The sequence below is a fragment of the Eschscholzia californica genome, unplaced genomic scaffold (genome assembly GCF_041429995.1).
Source record: "Eschscholzia californica isolate CP2 unplaced genomic scaffold, dmEscCali1.0.p SCAF_5, whole genome shotgun sequence".
Taxonomy (NCBI): Eukaryota; Viridiplantae; Streptophyta; class Magnoliopsida; order Ranunculales; family Papaveraceae; genus Eschscholzia; species Eschscholzia californica.
The window spans coordinates 4474920-4485723 of record NW_028238472.1 but is presented as its reverse complement, the minus strand read 5'-3'; the positions used below and the strand labels follow the sequence as shown (position 1 = coordinate 4485723).

Genomic DNA, 10804 nt, shown 5'->3' with positions numbered 1-10804 from the left:
GTTTTAGTTCTTGACTGGCGAACGGAGAAGCAGATACTGCAGGTATTCAAAGCCACTATCTTCTTTTCTGTCTTGAAAAATTTGATTGAATTAAGAAAAGAGAAAAGATACAAAGACCTCATGAACCAAAATAAAAAGTGGCCCCTAGGCAGAACAGACTTCATAATGGTTCATGGCCCCCCGTCCCAAATTGAGCATCCGTACCCGTCATCCTAAATGAGCTTCTGTAAGGATTTTTCGAGGTTTTAGTGCATCTACCATGTTCCTGGAGACTGTACTTTTGTGTTCCAGTCCTTCAAAGTCGCCTTTTGTGTTCCGGTCCTCCAAAGTCGGCTTTTGGGTTTCGATCCTTCAAAGCTGGTTTAATTCGGCTCCGAATCTCCAGAGCCATTCATCAGAAGAGCTTGACTTATAGCTTTCAGGTTTCTAATGCCTAAACCTCCTTTGCTTGTGTGTAAACCTGGTCCCATACTATTCAGTGGGTCTGTTTCTTGTTTATGCCCATGTTCAAAATGCCCATCCGTTGAAAAATAAAGAAAATTAATAAACCACCATTAGGTCTAACTTACCTCACTTTGACAGGCAGTTGGATCATATAGAAAGAACAGAGCAAAGGCATTTAAAACACATGATAATATGAATGTGAAGAAAAAAAAACATTTATTACGATACGCATTTCACAACAAGCAGGCAGAAATTTATTGTGTAATTCCACAATTTAAAAGCTAAGAATCTGTCTGCATCTAACAGAAATAAGTTTAAAAATGTGAAACCAAAACTTAGATTTTCTTAACAATCGTTTCGACGTTGAAGCCTGACTCACAGGAGGACGACCTATATTGTCCTTTCACCTACTGGTTAGCAAACTTGATTCCTTTTTCGATAGAGGATAGGAGTTCTGGTTTGAGACTCTCCAAGCCTTGCTTCTCATAGTCGTTAAGTTGGCCCAATCCGAGTACTTCCTCCACTCCATTCTTTCCGAGCCTTACCTGCATATGTAGACATTTGTCTGAGTCGTTTAGCTAACATATTTTCACCTTTGTTTATTAAATGTCAACCAGATCATACAAAAAATTCACTGTAACATAGTGAAATCCGCTGTACACTGAGACTAAGATAACATCAATTTATGAAAAAAGTACGTTCACGGTTAACAGTTCACATGTTATGAAAAAAGTTGGCATATAGAGAAGAGTTCATTTGCTTCTTGTTAACCTAACATGGCAAGGATCCAAGAGGAGTAAAGATCAAATATCAGAGTACAGGTATGAAATTTCATAGATGAAGTTGAGTTCAATTACCTTAGAAGCAAAGAATGGTAGGTCAGTGATGTTTGACTGCACGAAAGCACATTCGACAATATCTGGAGCTCCATTAAGACCCTTCAAGCAAGCATCGGCAAAAACTGCTCCAGCATAGCTATGGAAAAAAAACGAGAATCAGATTCAAATCTCCATTTACCCAACCCGAAAAATAGGCAGAAAGAAAGAACAAAACAAATATGGGAATATTGGAGTTATGTCTGTATCCAGAGAAGTATTTGAAAGTCAGTATCAAACATCAATTTCGACTACTATAAGCAAGCAGCCGCAACATGTGAAACTGTGCAACACCTGAAGCAAGAATATCTAGAGAAAAATAACATCGTCGTTCCATACTTCTACCATCACTCCACGACCAACCATTCTTATATTATACTCAAAACACATTAACCTAGGGCGGTGGGTTACTTTGCTAATACGAGTGTGCAAATTCAGACAAGAACATACACACATTATAACTACTTTTTTCAATAAAAAAAAATATTATAACTACTGAAGTCATGTATTCGAACTTGGGTATCCTTTTGTTCACCAGTGATCGAGAATATTCACGCTCATAAGTGAACATTCAATAACAAATTGGAAAAGAACAACTAGGCAACGCTAAAATGAAAACTACTTAGATAGGAAACAAGAGACTTACGCCATGGATAAAGTAGCGGATCCCTTTCCAGCCTTGGCTTCCACAACTTCTGTACCTCCATCTTGTGTTCTCTTGGTAAGAGCTACGATCTCTTCGTCAGACAAATTGCAGCCCTTTGGGGTTGCCTAAATAACCATAACAAAATGATAAAAAGAAAAAAAAACTTAAAATCTGAAATAAGTCCCAAATCAAACATTATGATGATCTAATTGGAGAAACAAAAGTACCTGAGAAAAGAGAGGAAGAATCGTAATTCCCGCATGACCACCAACAACAGGAATATCAACATCTAGAAAAAAAATTCAATTAAGCCATTAGGAAATTCATCCAAAAAGGCAAAAAAAAAAAAAGACAACCCAAGTTAGAAAATAATCATACCGGCCACCGGAACCTTGGCCTTTCCGGCATAGAAAGTCTTAGCCCTAACTACATCAAGCATAGTTACACCAAAGAGTTTCTTCTCATCATAAGTCCCAGCTTTCTTAAAAATCTCAGCAGCAATTGGAACAGTTGAATTCACAGGGTTGCTTATCATGTTAACTAAAGCCTAAAAAATCACCCCAAAATTGAAACAAAAACAGTAAGAAAACAAAGTATTTCAAAAACCCTAATCAAATTTAAGGAAAAAGATGACATTTTTAGGGAAGAATGATACATACATTAGGGCAATACTTGGCAATGGCAGTACAGAGAGACTTGACGATACCAGCGTTAATGTTGAAGAGATCATCACGAGTCATACCAGGTTTTCTTGGAACACCAGCTGGAATTATAACAAGATCACATCCTTCTAAAGCTTTACCTAATTGATCTTCTCCCATATACCCAGCAACCTACAAATTACCATAGACAGAAACTCAAACCCTAACTAATCAAAGAAAGAAAGAAAAAACCCTAGAGAGAGAGAAAGAGGAGAAGATGAATGATTACCTCAGATCTGGTATTGATATGGCTAACATCAGCAGCAACACCAGGAGTACCAGCAATATCGTAGAGAGAGAGACTAGAGACAAGAGGGTTGAGCTTCATAAGGAGGGCAAGTGGCTGACCAATTCCTCCGGCAGCACCAAGGACGGCGACTTTCCTCAGTGAGGTTGAGTCGGAGGAGAAAGATCGGCGAGATGAAGATGAAGAAGCTCTCCTTAGAGCTGATTCGACGGATCTCAACATTGTAGTAGTCCTCATTTTCTTCAGCTTCTAGAGAGAGAGAGAGAGAGAGAGAGAGAGAGAGAGAGAGAGATTGGAGAAGATGATGAGAAATGTTTTGATCAGGTTAGTGTGGATATTTATTGAGATCTATGAGATGCTTTCTATTCTTTAAACACCAATAAAAGAGAATCTCAAATGACACTCACTACACATGACAATTGACATGAGAAATTTTTTCTTTAACCTTGGGGGAAAAATGGTGCCGGGTCGGCGCGAATTTTTCGAGTCGGACAAGATTTAGAGACAGAATGTGTTTAATTTTCTTTCTCTAGATGTTGTCTAGCTATACACATTGGTTGAGTTTCGGTTGTAATTATGTTGAGACATAGTATATGGATTGTTATTTTTAAGATGTTCTAATAACGAAGAAAATGTGGTTTAAAGTGGTTTTAAAGTGTTCACATATACTCCAAAACGTCATTGGAGTTCCAGTGTCGATCTCAGAGGAGGTGGAGTCTTTGAGTTATTGAATATGAGATTATTATGGTATAAGTAATGTAATTGGACTTTAGACCATAGTTTAATTGGGTTTTAGGCATGTTCTTGTTTAATTTGGCAGTATCGTGTTTATCATATCTTTGATGTATCAATGTCATTGTAATGACTATCACATCATAGTCAATTTCCCAAAAAAATGAAGAGAAAATAATTGAATGTATATTTTAAGCGGGAAACAAACCATTCATACAACAAAGAATTGACTTCTGACTCGAGGGTTATGAGTTCGAGTCCTGCCGTCCTGGTAAGAGTAGTTTATTCTTGGAATTTATCTCCTATAATCAAGAGGAACTAAATAAATTTTACTGGTAAGAGTAGTTATTCTTGGAATTTATCTCCCATAATGAAGAGGGACTAAATAAATTTTACTGGTAAGAGTAGTTATTCTTGGAATTTATCTCCCATAATCAAGAGGAACTAAATAAATTTTACCTCGGTCCACAACAATTAGGTGCATATCTCATTCCAATGATGGTATCCAGGCTATTGATGCACTCAATGTAATGTTAGAAAGTTCAACAAAAAAAAATGCAATGTTAAAAAAATTGCACTTATATAACAAATAATTTCATCAAGCATAGGAGACAGTTTCTATATAACCTAGGTATTCAACTTAAAGAGGTTTGGAGACGAAGGTCCAAGTGAAAGGGAAGTGGTGAAAAGACTTAATATTTTAATAAACCAAGCAAGATTCCTAAATGTATTTGAGAGTCGAAACTTGGAACTGGACAGAGAAATACCACATTAGTTTGTAAGTTTAGAATGATAGGTGAGAGTCGTCTCCCACTGGGCCAGCATGAAAAATGCTACTTTTTTTTTCTGTTGAACTATGAAAAATGCTAATTTTTTTTTTTTTGTGTGTTGAACTATGAAAAATCCTACTCGTTTGGACCCAAATGAGTCGTGCCATTTTAAACCAGACAAAGAAGTATAGGTTGATGTTTCGGAAAACAGTGGGAATTTTTTTGATGTAGGGAAACAAAAAATAATTGTTAATACGAAATTGCTTTGTCTAGTTTCTAGACGAAGGGAGAAGAATGGAAATATAGACAAAGGTAGAGGTTGAGGTCACGAGGAATGGAAGAAAGGTAGAGATTGAGGTCACCGGTTGACGGCATGAGAAAGGGTCTGATTTTTTTTTGGGTCGAAGAAAGGGTTGTGAGGAAGAAGTTTTTTAGTTTTTCCTACACCAAAATTTTGTAACCAATGAACTTTTTTGTTTCCTAAATAAACTTTTTTTTTTTTGATAAATAAACTGGAAAGTAGAAAACCAATTCAAAATGTCTTCGACCATTGGATAATATGTCTCGCCTCCATTACAAGAAAACCAATTCAAAAATAAACTTGATATGAGTTCAAATTTCAAAATCAAACAAAAAGGTGGTAAAAATTTTGGGATTTCATCATCCTCTGGAGGAAGCCATAGTCAAAAACCTACTGATGTAATATTAAGATCAACCAATTTGATAAAGAATATTCACTGATTCTCCCAAAACTATATGCCATCATATCAGAGCATAATAACCGCATCTAAACAGAAACAAAATTAAAAAGATAAAGGAGCAAAGGAGAGAATAAGAGAGCAAGATACTAAAAACAAGTTTTAAATTGAAAGACAATACCACCTGCATATTCAGTATCACAAAATACCTAAAAACTACTGAATAGCAGGTTACTGTTCAAACACATTAAACTTGAGACCTCAAAATCCAACTTCGAAAATTAAAAGACATAACCTAAACCCATTGGTAATAGCCAGTGCCACCGCCTATCAAGCACCCAATTCTGAGAACGGCTGCTTAATGACGGAGACGGCAATGGACTGCTACCACAGCAGACAAAACATAAACTTTTCACGACACGACTAAAAAGTACCCAATCCTTATTATAGTAGTAGAAATACGAACGAACTCTGAACGAAGCATCACGAACCAGCACGATTCACTTCTTCTTGGCAGCAGACTTGGTCACCTTAGCACCAGATGGATCCTTCTTCTCCACACTCTTGATAACACCAACAGCAACAGTTTGACGCATGTCACGAACAGCAAAACGTCCAAGAGGTGGGTATTCAGCAAAGGTCTCGACAACCATGGGTTTGGTTGGAAGCATCTTAACCATACCAGCATCACCGTTCTTCAAGAACTTGGGTTCTTTCTCGAGCTCCTTTCCAGAACGTCTGTCAATCTTGGTAAGGATCTCACCAAACTTAACAGCAATGTGAGAAGTGTGGCAATCGAGAACTGGTGCATAACCGTTACCGATTTGACCTGGGTGGTTCATGATGATGACCTGGGAGGTGAAGTTGGCAGCTTCACGAGCAGGGTCATCCTTTGAGTTGGAAGCAACGAAACCACGCTTGAGATCCTTGACAGCAACATTCTTAACATTGAATCCGACATTGTCACCTGGAAGAGCTTCTTGGAGTGCTTCATGGTGCATCTCCACAGACTTAACTTCAGTGGTCAAACCAGTTGGTCCAAAAGTGACAACCATACCAGGCTTGATGACTCCAGTTTCAACACGTCCGACTGGCACAGTTCCAATACCACCAATCTTGTAGACATCCTGAAGTGGTAGACGGAGTGGCTTGTCTGAGGGCCTCTTGGGCTCATTGATTTGGTCAAGAGCCTCAAGAAGGGTTGGTCCCTTGTACCAGTCGAGGTTGGTTGACCTTTCAATCATGTTGTCACCTTCGAACCCAGAGATGGGAACAAAAGCAATCTTGTCTGGGTTGTATCCAACCTTCTTCAAGTAAGAAGACACTTCCTTAACGATTTCCTCGTACCTTGCCTTTGAGTACTTGGGAGTGGTGGCATCCATCTACAAAACAAGCAAACATCTCAATATCAACAAACCCATACAAACAGATAGAGTAAACAATAATATAATTTTGAATTTCCGATCATAGATATTACCTTGTTACAACAGCAAATCATCTGCTTGACACCAAGGGTGAAAGCAAGAAGAGCATGCTCACGGGTCTGTCCATCCTTTGAGATACCAGCTTCAAAACCTCCAGTAGTGGAGTCAATGATGAGGACGGCACAATCAGCCTGAGAGGTTCCAGTAATCATGTTCTTGATGAAATCACGATGACCAGGAGCATCAATAACAGTGCAGTAGTATTTGGTGGTCTCAAACTTCCACAAGGCAATATCAATAGTAATACCACGCTCACGTTCAGCCTTAAGCTTGTCAAGAACCCATGCATACTTGAATGACCTCTTGTTCATCTCAGCAGCTTCCTTCTCGAATCTTTCGATAACACGCTTGTCAATACCACCCAACTTGTAGATCAAGTGACCAGTGGTGGTCGACTTACCAGAGTCGACATGTCCAATGACAACAATACTGATATGAATCTTTTCTTTACCCATGATGAATAGCTGTGACAATACAATACTAACATCAGAATCATGATCGAATTAAAGTCAATTACAAGATAATCGACGAACAGAAACAATCATACTAAGCATCACAGTAATTTATACCAAAAACACAGATCAGAGTAGAATTTGATAGCTGTAATTTTGATTATCATTTCTAGATGAACTAATAATTGATCTAAATAGAATCAAAAGAAAAACATGCGTCAATCTAACAGAAATAGTGCATAATTAAAAGTAAATCACGATCATTCTTATCTAGAAAGAACTAGAACAGATCTAAGCAGATATATAACATCTATAAACATGAATGTGAAAAAAATATTCAACTTACTCTGAACAATAACTCAGATTCATGAAGAAACGAACACTTAAGATCAGACGAAGATCGAATTGTTAGCTTCAATATAAACAAACAATAGATCTAGAAACTAGATGTGAATTTCCGCAATCAGAAACTATAGATCTAAAGCATATTCAGATTTGAAAAAAACACGGAAAAATCTAAGAGGATATCATCTACTACTACGAAAAACGCAAGCAAGATTCATCTCATATCATAATCAAAACAAGTCTAAAACATAGTGATTTGAAGTTCGAAGATTAGAATCAAAAGGCATGTAAAAATCATAATCAATATCAGAAGAATCGATAAACGTAGAAGAGGATTTCACCTTGGAGAGAAGAGAGAACGCCTCAGTAAAACCCTAGCGAGCTGAAGAAATGAGAGGCGAAAAACTTAGAAGAATAGGGTTTGAGAGCGAAGGTCTAGTTTTTATAATGAAAATTTGGAAGGAGAATTTTTCTTGTGATTACTAAAATACCCTCGTAGATAAAGCTAAATTTCTATTTCTAAGAGCATCTCCAACGTGGGGGGGCTGGGCTCCCAAATTCAAATTTGGGAGCCCCAGCCCCCAGCCCACGTTCTCCAACCCGGGAGCCCCGGGGCTGGGCTCCCGGGGGGGCTGGGAGCCCAAGCTCCCTGGCTCCCAAATGGGAGCCCGGGCTGGGGGCTCCCAGCCCCTGATTTTGTACCGTTGGGAGCTCCCAACGGCTAGTTGGGAGCTCCCAACGGTAGTATGGGGTGGATCCCCTATTTAAAGGGGATCCACCCCATACTTCTATTTCATATCATTCTCTCTCTCAATTTCTATTATCATTCTCTCTCTCAATTTCTCTCTCAATTTCTTTGTCATCCATCCTCTCCATCTCACTCTTTCTATCAATTTTTTTTTTCAATGGATCCAAATGCCAATTTGCATAATTTCGGTTATATGGAAATGTTAAACTCCGATTTCAATGTTACCGATGAAGTTAATTTATCGTATGATGGGGTCGAAGAAAGGGTCGAAGAAAGTTTTGATTGTAATGAAACGCCAATGTCGTCGGTTTCTAATAAACGTTATACTAATGATGATGATATTTTGCTCGTTAATGCTTATTTACATATTGCCACCGATGCGATTATTGGTAATGATCAAAGAGCGGGTCATTTTTGGAACAAAATTGCCGAACACTTCAACGAACGTACAAATCAAAATCGCGTACCGAAAGGTCTTAAATGTCGTTGGGGCGAAATTAACAAGCAATGCGCGAAGTTTTGTGGGTATTTGTCATTGTTGGAAAGGAACCCAAAAAGCGGAGAAAATGATAATGATCGGGTAATTACTCTTATTTTACATTTTGACAACATTATGATTTATTTTTGACACATATTTGAAATTTTAAAATTTTATTTTTGTAGATAAAATCCGCAAAGGCAATGTTTAAACAAAACGGCAACAAAAAAGAGTTTAGGTTCGAACATTGTTATACAATTTTGAAAGACCATCCCAAATGGTCATTAAACTTATCTCAATCTTCGTCACACAAAAGAAAAAATTCTTTAGACCAAGACGAAGGATCTCCCTCAATAACCCAACAAAGACCACAAGGAAGAAAAGCAAGCAAGGAGGCTAAAGATAAATCCAAAGGTAGTGAAATTTCCGCGGTGCTTGAATTTTGGAAAGAAAAAATGGAGAAACGAGATAGTAGAGATCAAATTTTGAGTGAAAATATCCTCCTTCAAGAGAAACAAATGGACTTCAAACATAAAGAATTAGAGGTGGAAGAAAAAAAAATTGAGAAAGAAATGGTCTTGAAACAAAAAGAATTAGAGGTGGAAGAAAAAAAATTAGACGTGCAACTAGATAACAACCGGGTTCAACGGATGGAAATGGGGTTAAAATTGACAGAGAAAGATACTTCAAAAATGAATCCCGAACAACTTGCTATTCATAGGATATTGGTCTCAAATTGGAAAAAGGAAAATTTATGAATTTTAGTTGTTTTGATTATGTATGAATTTTAGTTGTTTTGATTATGTATGAATTTTAGTTGTTCAAATTATGTATGAATTTTAGTTGTTTTGATTATGTATGAATTTTAGTTGTTTTGACTATGTATGAATTTTAGTACTTCATTGATTGAAAACCAAATACATAATAATCGAAATACATAATAACTCCCTACAAACACATAATCGAAATACATAATAACTCCCTACAAACACATAATCGAAATACATAATAACTCCCTACAAACACATAATCGAAATACATAATAACGGAAATAGTTCTGTTTAGTCGTTGCGATCTTTAGTATTCCACACGTGTTGTACAAGATCTGCCCTTAATCGTGTATGGAAATCTTTGCTTGTCACTCGACCAAGACGATTAAACATTTCTTCATTTCCCCCAACAACCACTTCTTCTGGAATACTTCCATCAAAATCATTAGTCGCATTAGGTCCTTCATCTTCGATTATCATGTTATGCAATATAATACATGTCTTCATGATATCACCTAGTGTTTCTACATCCCAAAGACGTGCCGGTTCTCGGATGATAGCAAATCGAGCTTGCAATACACCAAAGGCTCGTTCAACATCTTTTCTTATCGATTCTTGACGTCTCGTAAAATATTGTTCTTTTGGAGTTAAGGGATTTTGTATGCTTTTAACAAAACAACCCCATTGTGGATATATCCCATCAGCGAGATAATATCCCGTATCATAATGCTTACCATTAATCTCAAAATTAACAGTTGGAGCCCTACCTGTGGCAATTGCATCGAACACCGGAGAACGCTCCAACACATTGATGTCATTCAATGATCCAGGCAACCCAAAAAATGCATGCCAAATCCAAAGATCCGACGATGCAACAGCTTCTAGTATGACTGTTGGATTATGGCAATGGCCAGTATACTGTCCGTGCCATGAGGTCGGACAATTTTTCCATCGCCAATGCATACAATCTATACTACCGAGCATTCCAGGAAATCCTTGCTTTTCACCAAGTGTTAAAAGCCTACAAATATCAGATTCATTAGGAGACCTTAAGTAACGAGGACCAAACACATTGACGATCGTTGATACAAATTGTCGTAGTGAATCGATTGTAGTCGTCTTTCCAAGTCGAAGGTATTCGTCAATTGCATCTGCTGGTGTCGCATAAGCAAGCATTCTCATAGCCGCAGTTATCTTTTGATGTGGCGATAAACCCATTTTGCCGAAGGCGTCTGGCTCTTGTGCAAAATAGTGATTATGAGCAACCAACGTATTGAGGATGTGAAGAAATAAATCACGACTCATGCGATATCGATTTCGGAATGTAGCAGCATCATAAATTGGATTCTCAACAAAATAGTCACGCATCAGTCGTTCATGACCATCTTTCCTGTTACGATTTATCGTACGATGA

General features: G+C 37.7%; 3 protein-coding genes across 3 annotated transcripts; 1 reads left to right on the top strand and 2 right to left on the bottom strand.

Annotated features, from left to right (window-relative positions):
* Window positions 1-643: 643 nt before the first annotated feature.
* LOC147536449 (malate dehydrogenase, mitochondrial-like) lies at window positions 644-3547 on the bottom strand. The gene is made up of 7 exons (XM_086641296.1): window positions 2896-3547; window positions 2625-2798; window positions 2344-2512; window positions 2193-2254; window positions 1966-2090; window positions 1302-1419; window positions 644-989 (listed from the first exon to the last, which is right to left on the bottom strand). The coding sequence occupies exons 1-7, from the start codon at window positions 3148-3150 to the stop codon at window positions 852-854; spliced, it is 1041 nt and encodes a 346-aa protein (XP_086497422.1). The 5' UTR covers window positions 3151-3547; the 3' UTR covers window positions 644-851.
* Window positions 3548-5260: 1713 nt separating this feature from the next.
* On the bottom strand, window positions 5261-7778 carry LOC147536448 (elongation factor 1-alpha). The gene is made up of 3 exons (XM_086641288.1): window positions 7736-7778; window positions 6591-7061; window positions 5261-6495 (listed from the first exon to the last, which is right to left on the bottom strand). Exons 2-3 carry the CDS (start codon window positions 7050-7052, stop codon window positions 5614-5616), a joined length of 1344 nt encoding a protein of 447 aa, XP_086497414.1. The 5' UTR covers window positions 7053-7061; window positions 7736-7778; the 3' UTR covers window positions 5261-5613.
* Window positions 7779-8145: 367 nt separating this feature from the next.
* Window positions 8146-9517, top strand: LOC147536447 (uncharacterized). The gene is made up of 2 exons (XM_086641289.1): window positions 8146-8722; window positions 8806-9517. The coding sequence occupies exons 1-2, from the start codon at window positions 8300-8302 to the stop codon at window positions 9376-9378; spliced, it is 996 nt and encodes a 331-aa protein (XP_086497415.1). The 5' UTR covers window positions 8146-8299; the 3' UTR covers window positions 9379-9517.
* Window positions 9518-10804: the final 1287 nt, after the last annotated feature.